The sequence below is a fragment of the Gymnoscopelus microlampas genome (genome assembly GCF_963454915.1).
Source record: "Gymnoscopelus microlampas genome assembly, chromosome: 23".
NCBI lineage: Eukaryota > Metazoa > Chordata > Actinopteri > Myctophiformes > Myctophidae > Gymnoscopelus > Gymnoscopelus microlampas.
In genome coordinates, this window is record NC_139960.1 from 2,235,149 (window position 1) to 2,254,496 (window position 19,348).

At 43.2% G+C, this 19,348-nt stretch overlaps 1 protein-coding gene across 3 annotated transcripts in view; it reads right to left on the reverse strand.

Annotated features, from left to right (window-relative positions):
- Window positions 1-19,348, reverse strand: part of tbc1d22a (TBC1 domain family, member 22a) — a 197,461-nt gene that overhangs the window by 58,381 nt on the left and 119,732 nt on the right. For all 3 annotated transcript variants that reach the window (XR_014600235.1, XM_084050060.1, XM_084050061.1), the window contains exon 11: window positions 7,935-8,010. Coding sequence is in view for 2 of the 3 variants with exons in the window: in XM_084050060.1 (XP_083906186.1) it covers window positions 7,935-8,010 (76 nt within the window). In the remaining variant the exon portion in view is untranslated. The remainder of the gene's footprint in view (window positions 1-7,934; window positions 8,011-19,348) is intronic.

The following is a 19,348-nucleotide window of genomic DNA, read 5'->3' on the forward strand; positions in this document are numbered from 1 at the left end:
CCATGACATGCTGTCACCAACCAGTTCACTGTCTGTTATTTAATGATGATCGAATATTGGCTAAATGTTTACAATTTCTTCTGTCCAAACAATGAAAAGCACTAAGAAAAGGCAAGTGAGTCTCTCTTTAATTAAGCATGATGAGCCATGTGTTTTCCACAAAACAATTGAATATCATTGAATACAATTGCACCCTTGTCATACTACTATGTTATTATAGCTTTCAGTTGGCCACCACAGGCACAGACAGTGCGTTTATAGCGCAGCGCAGCGCGGCCTGGCGCAGCGCAGCGGAGTGGTTGCGTGCGGGGGGTCGGGGGGCTTTCGTGGGAGGGGGGGACGGGTGGATCAGAGCTTAACCCTAAAACCGAAATAAAGTAACAACAAAAAAACTCCAATCCGCTCAAGAACCGCGCTCCCCCACTTCCAAAATTAGCACTAGCCTACAACACTGGCCCAGTCTCTTGCCAAACCGGTTATGTTAATGATATTCAGCCTATTCCAAATAAGCCAAGTGAGGAACTCTGCTATCAGGTTCCCCCTCCCCCCTACAGTACCCGGCTCTGTAGGCCTATCTCTTCTATCAAAGTATTTGTTCAGATACAAATTCAGAGCGGCCAATTTTGATATTTTTAATGTGCCTACATGAAGTTAGAGGGATGGGCAGAAATGGTGGCCAGTGGTTTTCAACCTTATTCCCATCAGGACCCCCAAATTGACACATATTAGCCCAGGGACCCCCATTTGAAAAGATATGCCAGGGACTCATCATCATCAGTGTTCATTTAACTCTGAGAGTGTACAAATGGAACCAAATGGACCCTGACGGGTCCATTTGGTTCCATTTGTACATTAAGAGTTACAGACACATAAGGGTCAATTTGGTTGCTAACTATTAATTTGGCTGGGGACCCCCTGGAACCCCCTCAAGGACCACTGGTGGTCCCCGGACCACTGGTTGAAAACCTCTGGTGTAGGCTATTTTCAACTGTTAATGGGTTTTTCTTTATTCACAAATGAATTCTACTTTGTTGTAACAGTGTCCCATAGCCGATCTACAAGCTCACAAAGTGTTGCATCATGATTTGAATTCCGACTGAAAACGCCACCCTTGCGTCTCCGTGTATACAACCAAATACGCATCTTTCCTGCACCGATGACGCTTGGGGCTTTTACAGCGCTGCTCCTACACTACCACCGTCAGCAACAAGTGGACATGGAGTAAATGTACTTAGTTACTTTCCGCTTAGTTACTTTCACGTGCATATAAATGAGCCACGCGGTCTTATAAGAATGAAAACAAACGCCTCGCTGTTGGCCATGGATCACATGACGGTCGTCTGTTACGGTCATGGATGAACTCAAAATGTTACTTGAGTTCAATCAAAGTAAAAGTACAAACGTATTGGCAAATATACTTAAAGTACTGAAATGTTTGAAAATAGCTGATCTACAAGCTCACAATGCGTCGCAATGCGTTGTGAGCTTGTAGATCGGCCATTTTCAAATAGACTATGTGAAATAGGGCAAATAATGTATGTTTTATAATGTAATGATTTATATCTGCAAAGTAACTAGTAACTAAAGCGTTCAAATAATGGTAGTGGAGTAAAAGTACAATATTTTCCTCTGAGATGTAGTGGAGTAGAAGTAAAGTAAAAATAACAGGTCAGCATGCTCATAGCGTGGGATTCGAACCCGGGTCGTAAAATCACCGAATATTAGTTTTAACCGCTACACTAACTGGACTATTTCATTTACAGAGGAAAGAGGTAGAATCCTACTATACAGAAATTGATGCGAGAAAAAAAAAACATATAAGACGTCTGTCTGTCTGTCTCTCTCCATGGACTTTTGAGACAGACAGACAGACAGACAGACAGACAGACAGACAGACAGACAGACAGACAGACAGAAACCAATGTGTGTCTGAACATTTCTAAAATGACAGAGATGCGTTCCTGACTGCCCGACGCTGAACAGAAAACCCAATTTAAACGCTCTAAGCACACGTAATTATTGCTAGTTATTATTATTATTATTATTAATAATAATAATATAAGACATCTATCTGTCTGTCTGTCTGTCTGTCTGTCTGTCTGTCTGTCTGTCTGTCACAAAAAAAGTGACTCCAAAGCGGCACCTTGTGGTAGTATTTGGAACTTAAATTTACTGCAAAGCGGGTGAGGCAAATGAGTGAAGTGATTCTCTTATGAAAAGCGACAAAGTCAATGGTCACCCACTGTAACTAGTAACTAAAGTTTTCAAATAATTGCAGTGGAGTAAAAGTACAATATTTGCCTCTGAGATGTAGTGGAGTAGAAGTAAAAGTAAAAGTTCCCAACAAAATGTGTTAATAGCGTCACAATTATCTGGGGGTCCCCAGCCAAATACGTATACTTTTGGGGGGTCCCTTGAGATGCAAATGTCTGAGAAGCACTGTTCTTGTCGTTTTTCTATGATGAAAACGCAGCTTTTGTTCTGTTCTCTGTTTGCGCTGGATGTTTGCTTTATTGGCTGCGAACAAGAGATTGAATATATTGCAGATTGTTCAGCAACTGCATATTCATTAACATGATGACTGCTCTGAGACGCTCTGCTCTGAGACGCTCTGCTCTGAGACGCTCTGCTCTGAGACGCTCCGCTCTGAGACGCTCTGAGACGCTCCGCTCTGAGACGCTCTGCTCTGCTCTGAGACGCTCCGCTCTGAGACGCTCTGAGACGCTCCGCTCTGAGACGCTCTGCTCTGCTCTGAGACGCTCCGCTCTGAGACGCTCTGAGACGCTCCGCTCTGAGACGCTCTGCTCTGCTCTGAGACGCTCTGAGACGCTCTGCTCTGAGACGCTCCGCTCTGAGACGCGGCACCGAGTGCCGCGCTATGAGCTTGTAGATCTGCTATTTTTGAAAAAAACTTGAAAAACTGTGCATATCTTTGATCATTTATATTTTTCAAAGCGAAAATTAACTGATATCTTTGCTTCTGGGGGGGTCCCTGGCAGGAAACATTTTCAAATGGGGGTCCGCGGCCAAATGTATATCAATTTAGGCGTCCTTGGCATGAAAAAAGGTTGAAAACCACTGCACTAGTGCCTCCGGTCAGAGGCCGTACGTTGTGGTGTTTACTCCAGGGCTGTGTCAGAAACGAAGTCGATTGACCGAGCGGATCGGCCATCGTGTGCTTCGTTGTAAATCATCTAGCCTGGTAAACCCTCCCTCCGGAAATCTCATTTCCATTTGATTTCAGGAGTGAGTCTGGCCTGAACTGCCTTTCTGCAATATTCGCTGTGGGCTGGAGTTGGGCGGGAGTAATACCGTTGACTGACAACCCCTTCAACCAATGATCGTTTTTCCCCTTCAGCCAATCAGCAGTTCATTTTGACCACCTCCAGACTATGTGACGCAACGGGACTTTTGGGACGGTCATGCCCAAAATAGGTTGCCTTATTGGGATACATGCGTGCCACTGCCCGCCCCTGCCGGTTCTCTAAATTTATATTTTTAAATAGGCTCTGTCATGATTAATTGACCACATATATGAAGTTAAACAACTAAATTCTATCCAAACGATATCTTAATAGTAAATTCCGTGCCTCAAAAAAGAAGTTTGTGACCATTTTAAAACCCAAAATAAGAAGTCACGGCACTCGCAGAAATAACAATGGCTGCACTCGGCTTCATTCGGGCTCACTCGAACTCGCCACCTGATTGGCCAACTGTCGCTGTCAATCACAGAACGATGTGCGACGACGCTGATAGGCTCGTCAGTTCGGCGTACAGAGCCAATATTGCAGAAAGGCGGTTCAGGCAAGACTCACTTCTGAAATCAAATGGAAATGAGATTTCCGGAGGGAGGGTTTACCAGGCTATAAATCATCAGGAGAGGAGAGGACGGGGGGGGGGGGGGGGGGGGGGGGGCGGTGGGGGGGGGATAAGGACGAGAGGAGAGAGAGAGACAAGGAACACTAAACCAGGGAGAGAGACGGGCAGAATAAAAAGAGAGGACAGGTTGAGGAGAGGCTAGGAGGGATATGGATAGACATGGAGGAATGCAGAGGACGTACCAACACAAAAAAAAACACATCTACTGATGATGAGGCCATTTCAGGTCTTACAACTACTACATACTAACACCTAATCTCTTCGCCGAAAATAACAGATTGTCTATCTTCATCTAACGTTGGCTTATATTGTGTTATGGCACCCCGCCCAGAACAGGGACGCTAGGGCAGTGGTTCTCAAACTTTTTCATGTCAAGGACCCCCAAATTGACACTTATTAGCCCGCGGACCCCCATTTGAAAAGATATGCCAGGGACCCCCATAAGAGAAGTTTTTTTTTTTACGGCTCTAGCTGTGATTCTCAACCATTTTAATTTCAAGGACCCCCAGTTTGACATATATTAGGCTACGGACCCCCATTTAATGGCATTTCTATCTCTTGGACCCCAATTTATATTGTGGGGGTCCCCGGACCCCACTTTGAGAAGCAATGCGCTAGGGTTCCCCTTGAGAAGCACCTTTTCACAAAAACAACTTTTCCATAAACAGGTATAAAGGTTTATGGTGGTGTGACTGGGATTAATTCAAGTGTGCGTGACTGAGGGTTTTTACGAGCGTTGGGGGGGGGGATGCCAGGTGCTGGGGGGGGGGGGGCCCTGCCCTCCTCACTGTGTTAACCCATTTAAGCTGGGAACGCATCTCTGTCAAAAATAGCAGATCCAGAAATAGCAGATCTGCTATTTTTGAAAAATCGTGAAAATTTTTGCAAATCTTTGAATATATATATATATATATATATATATATATATTTTTTTTTTAAAGCAAACATTTTGAACTAAAATCTTTGCCACCTGGGGATTCTACAAATGTCTTCTAAATCCTATCAGTATCAAAAAAAAATACGTTTAGTTGTTATATTATCAGTGGTTCTCAAACTTGTGAGAAATGTCAAGTTCCAGGGACCCCCAGAAGTTGTAACATAAGTTAAAAATGTTCACTTAAAAAAATACATATATTCAAAGATTTGCGCACATTTTCACGATTTTTCAAAAAAGAATAGCAGATCTACAAGCTCGTAGCGTGGCACTCGGTGCCACACTACGAGCTTGTATATCTGCTATTTTTGAATAGCCCAAAGTGTAAAATAATGCTTTTTAGCTCAAATCACAACAAAGTGACACAGATGTGTTCCAGGTCTTAATGGGTTAACTTTAATAAGGACACACGGCATCCTCTCACCTCCACGCCTGGCTGTCTTTAACGCACTGTGAAATACGACAACGAGGAACGCGGAGGGGGGACAGGGCTGTGTGTTCTGTGCGGACACCCACGTACAAAGACATTCACAAGTTGCTCGGGATGCAAAGCGACAACAAACTTTTTAAAACCACAAACTTTTCATCTTTGTGTCAAGTTATTTTATGTTTTTTGTATTCTGTGTGCATCGACTTGAATTATTTGTCTTTGCTGATGAATGCCGCTTTGTTTTTCACTTATGCCAGCCCATAGGAAACTGTCCGTGCAAGTAAATGGTAAAATGGTAAATGGTGCATTTATGTAGCGCTTCTATCCGAAGCGCTTTACATTGATTGTGCCATTAACCCATTCACACACACATTCATACACCGATGGCGGAGGAAACCATGCAAGGCACCAACCTGCTCATCGGGAGCAATTAGGGGTTCAGCGTCTTGCTCAAGGACACTTCCACACTAACTCTGGGGGAGCGCCCCCCCCCCCCCCCCCCAGCCCGGGATCGAACTGGGAACCTTGCGGTTTCCAGTTCACTCTACCCCTGAGCCACTGCCACGTTTGAGACCTTCTGGTGTAGTTCTAACTGGAGTTTTTTTTGGAGAAAACAAAGTTACAATCCTGTAACTTACGTACCTGTAAATCCTTGAGGAGTTAGAGGTCTGGAACTCTGAGAGTGTACAAACATCTAACTGAGGGGTCATTGAACGCTTGAGAACCTCATAATAATAATGATATCATTTACATGCAAGCAGCACTCTCTCCCCCTCCCCCCTTTCGGCAGACAGAGGTGGGGCAGGAGATGTTTGGCGAGCGTCTCGGGAGTCTGACAAACCGTGCGGTCAGACGAGCGTGTTGTTGTCGCCGACGTGCAATCTGCTGTTTGATGAGAGCCCTTGTTCTGCACGATGCACGGGGGGGGGGGGGGGGGACAGAGAGAGAGAGAGGGAGGGAGTCCGAAGTGTTTAACCCATTGAGACCTGAAGCCGATTCTATATGTCTCCTAAATCTCAACAGTTTTCTGAAAAACGTATGTTTCTATATCAGAGGTGCTCAATCTTTTTCATGTCAAGGACCCCCAAAACTATATGTATTTGGCCGTGGACCCCCTTCAAAATATTTTGCTCCAGACCCCCCAGAAGCAAAGATTTGAGTTAAAAATGATTTACACACATTTTCACGATTTTTCAAAAATAGCAGATCTACAAGCTCGTAGCGCGGCACTCGGTGCCGCGCTACGAGCTTGTATATCTGCTATTTTTGAATAGCCCAAAGTGTAAAATAATGCTTTTCAGCTCAAATCTAAAAAATGACACAGTTCCAGGTCGTAATGGGTTAAAGCAGCAACAATTAACACGTTTGTAGTCATGATGGAGTGAAAGGGCTCCCTGAGGAGAGGTGGCGTTGCTAATTAACACAGAGTATGAGCAGAACGAACACCAGCTGCGCGCACGCGCGCGCGCGCGTGCTTTTCATTTAAATGTTCCTCTTGAGTGCTTCCTGGTGTATGTATGTCTCTGTGTGTTTATGTACGCGAGCGTGTGTGTGTGTGTGTATGTGTGTGTGTGTGTGTGTGTGTGTGTGTGTGTGTGTGTGTGTGTGTGTGTGTGTGTGTGTACGCGAGCATGTGTGTGTGTGCGCGCACGTCTCAGTGTTCTGTACATTGAAGTGTTTACCAGCCGGCGGAGTGGGAAGTGGAAGAATTAGCCGGGCTGTGTTCAGCGCTGTCAACCGCCAGGTTAGCAGACAGCACAATTACCCCACGCTCTGCTCTGTGAAGCACAGCGACGCTCTGTGAAGCACAGAGACAGAGACGGAGGCCAGGACACGAACGCGTGTCACCCTCTAATGACACCCTGAACGTTCAAACACTTTGTAAGAGTTTAAATAAAAAGTCTCCAAAGTTTGCTGCATAAGTTCTGCTGCCAAAAGGAGTTGGTGAAGCGTTTTGCTGTTGTTTTTCCCCACACACAATTCTGCAGATAGTTTATCAGGCAGAGAGAGACAGACAGACAGACAGACAGACAGACAGACAGACAGACAGACAGACAGAAAGACAGCTACTTAAACCATTAAGACCGGGAACGCATCTGTGTCATTTTAGATTTCTCAAGTTCATAGTGCCGCGCTATGAGCTTGTAGATCTGCTATTTTTTAAAACTATTTTCGTGAACATTTGTGCAAATCTTTCAATATACAGTATACATATTTTGAAAGCAAACATTTGTAACTCAAATCTTTGATTCTGGGGGGTCCCTGGAACAACATATTTTGAGATAGGGGTCCATGGCTAAATGCATATCATTTCGGGGGTCCTTGACATGAAAAAGTTTGAGAACCACTGATATTATAACAACATACGTTTTTCCAAAAAACAGATTTAGGAGACATTTGTAGAATCTCCAGAAGCCAAGATTTTAGTTACAAATGTCCACTTTAAAACAATACATATATTGAAAGATTTGCACAAAATCTCACAATTCTTCAAAAAAAATAGCAGATCTACAAGCTCATAGCTCTATGAGCTTGTAGATCTGCTGTTTTTGAATAGCCAAATAAATCTAAAAATGACACAGATGCGTTCACGGTCTTAATGGGTTAAGAGACAAAGCAACATGTAGATAATGGCAACAAGGCAAACATAATAACTATACATATTACATAAAGATGAGATAGAGGTCTTACCGTCGATTCTGCTGACCAGCTCCTCCAGGGCCTTGACTTTCCTCTGGATGCCTGGCTGGGCAAACGTGTAGTTGTCCTACACACAGAAACATGATGAGTTAGAGGCAATTCAAACGTATAGTTGTCCTACACACAGAAACATGATGAGTGAGAGGCAATTCAAACGTATAGTTGTCCTACACACAGAAACACCATGAGTCAGAGTCAATTCAAACGTATAGTTGTCCTACACACAGAAACATGATGAGTTAGAGGCAATTCAAATGTATAGTTGTCCTACACACAGAAACACCATGAGTCAGAGTCAATTCAAACGTGTAGTTGTCCTACACACAGAAACATGATGAGTTAGAGGCAATTCAAACGTGTAGTTGTCCTACACACAGAAACACAATGAGTCAGAGTCAATTCAAACGTGTAGTTGTCCTACACACAGAAACACCATGAGTCAGAGTCAATTCTGGACACAACCACATGCAGTGCGGAAAGAGAACTGAAAAGCTGCACGATCCCACCGGCAACAACACAATCCCAGCCAAACACACCTCTGTGTGTGCATTAGTCACATCTGGGTCTATTGTACTACCAAAGCGTAAAAGCCAACCGTACTTTCAGAGTTGAATTAACGACATTAAGCCTGGCACATATTATTTGGTATTTTGGCCACAAGTTTTTAACTATGTATTACTTTTAAAAAATATATTTTTTCAATAATAATACAGATAGCAGATCTACAAGCCCACAACGTGTCACATCGCGGCACGTTGTGAACTTGTAGATATTAGTACTAGATGGCTTGTATAATAGGGCATTAAAGGTAGGGTAAGTGATATTTTTGGGTTAAAACAAAAAGTATTTTGTTAAAAGGTTAAAGCACTATATTGTGATAGTAATCATTGCTATAGAGTGTTTGTTCAGTAACAGGAGTCTCCCCGTCTCTCCAGCTCTTTAATAAACAGAAAATACATTTTCCGGTAGGTGTCAAAATCTCAGCCAATCAGGAGAAAGTACCCATTTTTAAGCTTCATTTTTATAGTGTTCCAGTTCCAATTTTGTCTGCTCATTTCTTAGTGTCATCACTTCCTATTTCACTTGTTTAATCTGTATCCTGATTGAGTTCTCTATCCTGATTGGATAAATTGGAAATGAAACTGAAACGAAAATGCATTTTCTGTTAATTAAAGAGCTGGAGAGACAAGGAGACTCCTTTTACTGAACAAACACTCTATAGCAATGAGTACTATCAGAATATAGAGCTATTTAACACTTATTTTAACCAAAGAAAATCACTTACCCTACCTTTAACATGAAAAAAACAAGTAAACATAAGATTATATAACAACATACAAGGTTTCTGCTAAATATATCATATATACAGAAACACACTCTCAGAACAGAGCTCTTGCATCACCTTGCTGATGATTCACACCCACCCACTCATCCATGAGAGGTTCACCGTGGTGAACGTGTTCGTTTGCTTGAACGAAACCCATGGAGACCTCTTGGACAGAACACGAGGCCAACAGGGGGGCGAGAGCGGGCTAAAGGATAGCATTTCTGAGGGCACGAGGAAGAAGTAATCACTGTCAATAGGCCAGCCGGCCTCCTCTCTCCTTCTCCTGATAAGTGTCTGGCTGTTACGTACTTTGCTAATGTTCCCCGTTTAGATAATTACATCAAAGCCCTGCTCTAATGCACCCCCCTGGTACACAACACTCCACACTGTCTGCCTTTTAACCCATTAACACCTGAAGCCGATTCTACAAATGTCTTCTAAATCCCAACAGTATTCTGAAAAAAACGTATGTGTCTGTATCAGTGGTTCTGAAACCTTTCCAAGTCAAGGACCCCCAAAATGATATGTATTTGGCCGCCGACCTCCATCTCAAAATATGTTGTTCCAGGGACCCCCAGAAGCAAAGATTTGAGTTAAGAATGTTTGCTTTAAAAAATATATATATATATTCAAAGATTTGCACACATTTTCAAAAATAGCAGATCTACAAGCTCGTAAGCGTGGCACTCGGTACCGCGCTACGAGCTTGTATATCTGCTATTTTTGAATAACCAAAGTGTAAAATAATGCTTTTTAGCTCAAATCTCTCTCTCTCTCTCTCTCTCTCTCTCTCTCTCTCTCTCTCTCTGAGGGTTGTGTTCTATTAGTGGTGTCAGAGTCTCTACTGAGACTGGCTCCTATTGTAGATCTGCCTATCAGCCAGGTGTGTGTGTGTGTGTGTGTGTGTGTGTGTGTGTGTGTGTGTGTGTGTGTGTGTGTGTGTGTGTGTGTGTGTGTGTGTGTGTGTGTGTGTGCAACAGATAGAGAGACACCGAGAGCTGATAGAAAGAAAGAGACAGACAAACAGACAGACAGACAGACAGACAGACAGACAGACAGACAGACAGACAGACAGACAGACAGACAGACAGACAGACAGACAGACAGAGAGAGATGACAGGTCCAGATAAGGCAGTAATAGATGTGCAAGATTTGGAGAAAGAACTACACGGGCCTGTCAACAGACCATTGGCCAATGATCTGTTGTTGTACGGCATCAGCGTGCGCGTGAGTGCATGAGTCACGTGTGTGACGGCGAGCGAGAGACAATGCACAGGCAATCCTGTGTGTGTGTGGGTGTGTGTGTGTGTGTGTGTGTGTGTGTGTGTGTGTGTGTGTGTGTGTGTGTGTGTGTGTGTGTGTGTGTAATTCATCATCAAGGTGTCACAACAGTGAGGAGTCCATTTCCCTTGCTCCGCTAAACAAGCCCTCATAATTCCTCCCATCCTTCAGCTCCATCATTCTCTCCATCCTCTCTCTGCCTCTCTCTCTCTCTCTCTGCCTCTCGTCTCTCTCTCTCTCTCTCTCTGCCTCTCGTCTCTCTGCCTCTCGTCTCTCTCTCTGCCTCTCTCTCTCTCCTCTCTCTCTCTCTCTCTCTCTCTCTCTCTCTCTCTCTCTCTCTCTCTCTCTCTCTCTCTCTCTCTCTCTCTCTCTCTCTCTCTCTCTCTCTCTCTCTCTCTCTCTCTCTCTCTCTCTCTCTCTCTCTCTCTCTCTCTCTCTCTCTCTCTCTCTCTCTCTCTCTCTCTCTCTCTCTCTCTCTCTCTCCGTTCTCCAATCCCAAACTCTCCTGCAGTGGTGGAAAAAGTACTTAAATTTACTTAAGTAAAAGTATCAATACTGCAATGGAAAAGTACTCTGTTATAAGTAAAAGTCCAGAATTCAAAATTTACTCGAGTAAACGTACAAAAGTGTTGGTATCAAAATGTACTTAAAGTACCAAAAGTAAAAGTGCTAAAATGTTTGAAAATAGCAGATCTACAAGCTCACAACGCGTCGCGATGCGACGCGTTGTGAGCTTGTAGATCTGCTATTTTCAAATAGCCTAGGTATAAAATAGGGCTAAAGTGGTTAATGTATGTTTTATAATGTACGTAATCCACGTTGTCCTGGGCACGACGATAAACTGCAACCGCAGGCTGCAGAGAGGTACTGTAGCCCCTTACCTCAGCAAGGGCCCTTTGGCAAAGGAAATGTCCCTACTGACAGACCTGGTCCTTCTGCATGCTTGTATGGTACGTCCGATGGTACCCAGTCTATAGCCAACACATCGGATAGGAGAGGGAAACTCTGATTCCAAACCACCTGCTGCCTGGCAGGTCATTCCTCTTAGGAACAGGCTAGGAGAAGGCAACTCTGACCCCAAAATCCACCTGCTGCCTTGTAGGCTAGGTCTTTTTAGGCAAAGGCTAGGAGATGCCCACTCCGAATAACAAAGCTGCACCTTCGTGGGCCGCCCTACACGTGGCAGTTTCTGCACCTGTTGGGCAATGACCCTCTGAAGGCGAGAGGGTGGTGAGAGGACTGCACGACCGCTCAACACCTAAAACAATCTTTGTGCTGGTAAGACATGCAGGTATCCTGACCAAGGCACCTGACATCCACACCAGCCCATATAATGTACTAATTTATATCTGCAAAGTAACTAGTAACTAAAGTTTTCAATCTTTTTTAGCAGATCTACAAGCGCTTGTAGATCGGCTATTTTCGGCATGCAAATAAGTGTAAAATCAGGAATTTTATTCAAAAGACTATGACTAAAACTAAATGAAAATGTGATGTCAAAATCAACATTGGTGTGCACATGCACTCGCAACCGTTTTTTTGTTTGTTTTTTTAAATCTTGTCCTAGCTAATCAGGCAGTGGAAGGCTTTGGTTCCCTTCCTCTGGAGATCACTGCATTCCACCAAGGACAATCATTGGCTCATCTCCACTAGCTACACACACACACACACACACACACACACATACACTTATTCTCCACTACTAACACACACACTGAAAGAATCACACCCAGTGTGAAGTGGGTGGTGTGTGGTCATCACAACATGACTCACTTAAAAAAAAACATAAATGTGTTTTTTTTAAGTCCATACGGCTATTCATAGGGCTGCACATGTGTCATGTGTTTCGCTAGCCAATCACAGTCCTGAATTTGCAAAGTCAGCCAATCACATTACAGCTAGTGGTGATGACACTAGCTGTAATGTGATTGGCTGACTTTGCAAAAGTATAGATTTGCAGTGACTGTGGAAGGGTTAGCGTTGTAGACTGCGTTGTAGACTATTGGCCAATCACGGTGCAGGATTGGTCAGTGTCCAAACCTCACTTATAGGGGGCGGTTACACCGCCCCAAAAACACAGCACTGGCCTAGTCCCTCTGCACACACGTCATGCGAAGTCCGGCCCCTCTGGCCTCTCCCCCCCCCCCCCCCCCCCCGCTTTGCTTTGCGGCCCTAACCTCTAGTCCCAACCTCGGTCATTAGGCCGCCTGTACTGTGGGTAACCATGGCCATCATGAGGCAGTGGAGTGTTGTCACAGAAGTCTTTAGGGAAGCTGTTATTGACCATGCAGGGGCTGTTAGGGTTTAGCTGTCCCACAGGGTCCATGTAGCATGGATTGACGCAGAGTGTCTCCTTCTGTGGGTCATGTACTGTATGGTCAGGTATGCTAATACACCGCCACTCTTTGAGTTTGCCGTAATTGTGGTAAAGAGGTCAAACTTCCTGTATATGGTTGATATGGCAACCTGCCAGATCAGGCTGAGGGTCTGATAGGCAAATCAGAGAATCAATCAAGCCGAGAGTGTGATCACAGATGGAGGTGAGGTAAGATGTCTAAAACAGTGGTTCTCAAACTTTTTCATGTCAAGGACCCCCAAATTGACACTTATTAGCCCGCGGACCCCCATTTGAAAAGTTAAGCCAGGGACCCCTCATAAGAGAAGATGTTTTACGGCTCTAACAGTGATCCTCAACCATCTTAATTTCAAGGACCCCCAGTTTGACATGCATTAGGGCTACAGACCCCATTTAATGGCATTTTTATCTCTTGGACCCCAATTTATATTGTAAAATGAATGTTATTTTAACTCTGAGAGTGTACAAATGGAACCAAATGGACCCGTTAGGGTCCATTTGGTTCCATTCCAGGTCTATTTTGGTTACTATTCTATCATTTAGCTGGGGACCACCTGGAACTCTGTCAAGGACCCCTGGGGGTCCCCGGACCCCACTTTGAGAACCAATGGTCTAAAACATAGAGTCTGATCACTGATGGAGGTGAGGTAATATGTCTAAAACATAGAGTGTGATCACTGATGGAGGTGAGGTAATATGTCTAAAACATAGAGTCTGATCACTGATGGAGGTGAGGTAATATGTCTAAAACATAGAGTGTGATCACTGATGGAGGTGAGGTAAGATGTCTAAAACATAGAGTCTGATCACTGATGGAGGTGAGGTAATATGTCTAAAACATAGAGTCTGATCACTGATGGAGGTGAGGTAAGATGTCTAAAACATAGAGTCTGATCACTGATGGAGGTGAGGTAAGATGTCTAAAACATAGAGTGTGATCACTGATGGAGGTGGGGTAAGATGTCTAAAACATAGAGTCTGATCACTGATGGAGGTGAGGTAAGATGTCTAAAACATAGAGTCTGATCACAGATGGAGGTGAGGTAAGATGCCTAAAACATAGAGTCTGATCACAGATGGAGGTGGGGTAAGATGTCTAAAACATAGAGTCTGATCACAGATGGAGGTGAGGTAAGATGTCTAAAACATAGAGTCTGATCACTGATGGAGGTGGGGTAAGGTGTTTAAAGCAGTGGTTCTCAAACTTTTCATGTCAAGGACCCCCAAATTGACACTTATTAGCCCGCGGACCCCCCATTTAAAAAGATATGCCAGGGACCCCCATAAGAGAAGATTTTTTACGGCTCTAGCAGTGATTCTCAACCATCTTAATTTCAAGGACCCCCAGTTTGACATGCATTAGGGCTACGGACCCCCATTTAATGGCATTTTTATCTCTTGGACCCCAATTTATATTGTAAAATGAATGTTATTTTAACTCTGAGAGTGTACAAATGGACCCAGATGGAGGTGAGGTAAGATGTCTAAAACATAGCCAGAGGTCTGATCAACAGTCTGTGGCAGGTTTCGGGGCAAATGGAGTGATCCTGTGCTTGCTTACCCCGGACGAACTTTCGGAGCTTTTGTCAATTATATAGTAGTAAGATATTCGTATATATTCGAATATCTGCCAATTTTTAAGACCAATGTTCGACTATTATTTCTGAGGAGAGTTGACAGCCCTCACACACATACACACACACACACACACACACACACACACACACACACACACACACCACACACACACACACACACACACACACACACACACACACACACACACACACACACACACACACACACACACACACACACACACGATTCCCATGTAAAACAAGTTAACTCCTGATGCACAAATCCCAAAACAGCCAGTCACACAGACTAGTGTCACTATTCAGCAATTATGGATACACACACACACACACACACACACACACACAAACACACACACACACAGGAGTTATCTGCCAGCTGGTGGTTTTGTGTGCGTGTGTGTGTGTGTGTGTGTGTGTGTGTGTGTGTATGTGTGAGCTACTGTATGAGTGACAGCCCGTGGTAGCACAGAGGACCCACGGGGAGAGAAGGAACAGAATGTGGCGTCTGGCCTGAACTGGTTGCCGTCTGCTAGACACGGGACCCCTCGGGACCCCCTGCTCTGTCTCCGCGAGACACCGTCTCCACTCAGCGCCGTCAGGGCATCTGGAAACAGACGGTTTCCTTTGATGCTCGGCTCTCTCTCTCTCTCTCTCTCTCTCTCTCTCTCTCTCTCTCTCTCTCTCTCTCTCTCTCTCTCTCTCTCTCTCTCTCTCTCTCTCTCTCTCTCTCTCTCTCTCTCTCTCTCTCTCTCTCTCTCTCTCTCTCTCTCTCTCTCTCTCTCTCTCTCTCTCTCTCTCTCTCTCTCTCTCTCTCTCTCTCTCTCTCTCTCTCTCTCTACAACTAGCTTGTCTAATTCAGAGATTCTCAAACTCTTTTTTGTTTTTGTTTTTGTTCAAGGACCCCCAGAACTCTGAGAGAGTAACAATGGAGAAGGAACCCTGAGGGTCCCTGGACCCCCTTTCAGAACCACTGGTGAATTCACATCATTTCCAAAAAGGTTGTAAACTACAGGCCATAACACAGACGCCAAGTCATGTCATAGTAGCAAATGTTAAAATATATTGTATAATATATTGTTATATAAATTGAAATGGTTGTTTCTAGTCATTTAGGGCTACTCCATGGCCTAAAGTCATGAGGGATTAGGTTACCTTGGTTAGGTAATTATCAGGTGGTTGGTTTCACTCTCGGTGACTCAGTGTCTAAATCTAGACCACCGTTTCTCAACCAGTAGTACACGGACCACTAGTGGTCCATGGCATAATTACAGGTTGTTACCAGGACCTGTAGTACTGATGTTTTTGTCTATTCTAACATGATCTCTTAGTACTGCTATCCTACCAAGGCCTGGAGTTGTCTATCCTATTAGGTAGTTATTTTGCACTCACCTGGGGGTTACAGGTCTAATTATCTGCCGATTAGAAGCTAACAAGGACAACGACACGGGGGTTTCTGGTAGAATATTAACCCATTGAGACCTGAAGCCGATTCTACATGTCTCCTAAATCTCAACAGTTTTTCAACAGTTTTCTCAAAAATAGCAGATCTACAACACAAGCTTGTACATCTGCTATTTTTGAATAGCCCAAAGTGTAAAATAATGCTTTTTAGCTCAAATCTAAAAATGAGATAATCATAAAAGCTCATCAAACTCATCATACAAGCTCATAGCACGGCATCGAGTGCCGAGCTATGAGATTGTAGATCTGCTATTTTTGAAAAATCGTGAAAATCTTTCAACATACTGTATATATATATTTTTTAAAGCGAGCATTTTTCAATGACTTCTCTACAAATCATCCAGCCAGGTACTGTACACTAAATACATGCATGCCAGACCACACAAGGCAGTATTTCTGTGGTTGCTGTCTGCAAGGCGAGGAGGGAATATTTCATCATGTGAGCTTTGCACATGATCTGCTATTTTTTGCTCGAATTTCACCTATAATGACATGCCAAAGATAGCTAGGCCAGGTTGAAAGTGGTTAACCCTTTATGACCGGGAACGCATCGGTGTCATTTTTAGATTTATTGGTTTATTTATTTTTTATTATTATTATTATTATATTTTTTTATTTTTTTATTTATTTATTCATTTTTTTTTAATTATTTTTATTATTTTATTTTTCATTTATTTTATTTTCGGGCTATTAAAAAATAGCAGATCTACAAGCTCATAGCGCATCACCGAGTGCCGCGCTGTGAGCTTGTAGATCTGCTATTTTTGAAAAAAACGTGAAAGTTTGTGCAAATCCTTTGAATATATATATTTTATATATAATAGTGAACATTTTTAACTCAAATCTTATCTTCTGGGTGATTTTACAAATGCCTTCTAACAGTTTTTTGAAAAAAAAAAAAACTATGTTGCTATAGTATCAGTGGTTCTCAAACTTTTTTCATGTCAAGGACCCCCAGAATGCCATGATGTATTTGGCTGCGGACCCCCATCTCAAAATAGTTTGTTCCAGGGACCCCCCCATATTCAAAGATTTGAGTTAAAAATGTATATATATTTTTTTTTACAAGATTTTGCACATAATTTCATGATTCTTTTTCAAAAATAGCAGATCTACAAGCTCGTAGCGCTATGAGCTTGTAGATTTGTTAAAAAAACAAATGACACACATATGCGTTCCAGGTCTGAAAGGGTTAACCTATTTTATGTGAACTACCTGGGTAAACTCGCTGATGTGACTTCAAAGTATGATCCACATATTTATGTGTGTGTGTGTGTGTGTGTGTGTGTGTGTGTGTGTGTGTGTGTGTGTGTGTGTGTGTGTGTGTGTGTGTGTGTGTGTGTGTGTGTGTGTGTGTGTGTGTGTGTGTGTGTGTGTGTGTGTGTGTGTGTGTGTTGAGTGTTGCTGCTGCCAGCAGCTGCTACTGTAGGCTGCCTGTTTGATGTGGAAATGTGCCGTGGAATTGAGGCAACAACATGTGCAAACGCACACACACATGCCATGTGCACGCACACGTGTACGTGCACGACTTTGCGTGTGCTCGCCCATACATACAGACACACAAAAAAAATCACAAAAAACAGGTGCAAACACAGGTGTGATTCTGTTGGGACTGTGTGTGTGCGTGCTTGTGTGTGTGTGTGTGGATTCCAAACATCCGCAACAAAGAAAAATGGACATAAGCCCAGACAACAGATTTTCTGCCAGGCAGTAAGCACACGTACAGACATACAGACACACACGCACGCACGCACGCACGCACGCACGCACACACACACACACACACACACACACACACACACACACACACACACACACACACACACACACACACACACACACACACACACACGCACACGCACACGCACACGCACACGCACGCACACACACGCGCGGGTGCGGGCCTGCTCGCTGTCATCCCAGACATTAATACTGTTTCGTTTGGAAGTGAGACTCAATAATTATGGTGCTTGTATCCATGTCCGCTGTGCTTAGCGGAGGCTGTCTCATACACTAGTAATTAGGCTGGCTCTCCTCCTAGCTAACAGCCCGGTTAGCGGAAAAAAAGTACTCAAATGTTTTACTTAACTCATTGGCTGCCAGCTTTTTGAATTTTTACCTACAGCTGGCTGCCAGACTTTTTCAATGAGAAAAAAAAAGCACTTAGGAGCCGAGATACATAATTTTTAAGTTTTCAGTTATAAGGAAGTGTCTGGGAGCAAAACTCTTCGGAAAATCATATCTCCTTGGTCTTTGGATTTTGTTGAAAAATTAAAAAAAAAAAAAAAAAAAAAAACTTTTATTTTGAAACAATTTTTTTTTGAAAGAACGCAGATCTGCGTCAATGGCAGCCAACGGGCTTTTGCGCAAATGAACGCAGATCTGCGTCAATGGCAGCCAATGTGTTAACACTTGCATGACGGAGGTTTCATCACCCCCTACACAGCCTGATATACGATCATTTTGATCCCCAAATAAGGCTATCCTATTGGCTACTGTCTCCCCTCTGTGCTCCAGACCAGCTCACAGCTTCTCCCCCAAACCGTGGGGGGTTCCATTGTCTTCTAAATAGCCATTAACATCTCAATTGCACTCTGCTCAGTCAGTGAACCCACATAATGTTGTTGTTGTTGTTGTAGTAGGCAGGCACAAACATTATAAAATAGTAATGTAGTATATATATATATATAAAATAGTATTATAAAATGTAATGGTAACTGCAGATTCTGTATGTAAAATCTGTATAAAAAAAGCGTATAAAACAGCGCAATCTGTAGCGTCACATTAAACTCTTCAGTGAAACATGGAGCCTATGAACGCTGAAGCCACTGTCTAATTACGTGACTATCTCCATTGTCCAAAACACATGGATATCTCTTGACAAACCAATATTAGTATTATTCATAATAATACTATTCACATTATTTGCCTATTATGCCTAAGTGTAAAACGTCTCCTTCTTTCATTACTTTCCACGTCGCTACGGCCGCTCTGTGGGGGGTCTGGAGGTGTCAACTGCTTATCCCCTGGGGGAGAAGGGGGAGAGCGGTCAATTTAGCCAAAATATAACGGCTGGGTACCCAAGTATTTATGTATGTATATATGGTATTTATTTCATATTTATAATACGTTTCAGAAAGAAAAAAAACGGAGATGATTTGATACAAATATTTAGGAAAAGTCATGAAAGGGGAACTTTCTCAGAGCTTCGTGAGAGAAGATAATCCACTTTAAATTCTCAAAATCGGTCATGTTGATGGCTTAGTCATGCATGTGTTAAGTAAAAAATACTGCAATGTAGAAGTACTCTGTTACAAGTAAAAGTGAAAAATAAGGGTTACAAAAATGAGGGATACATTATTTTATTTTTTTAAAGAAAGAA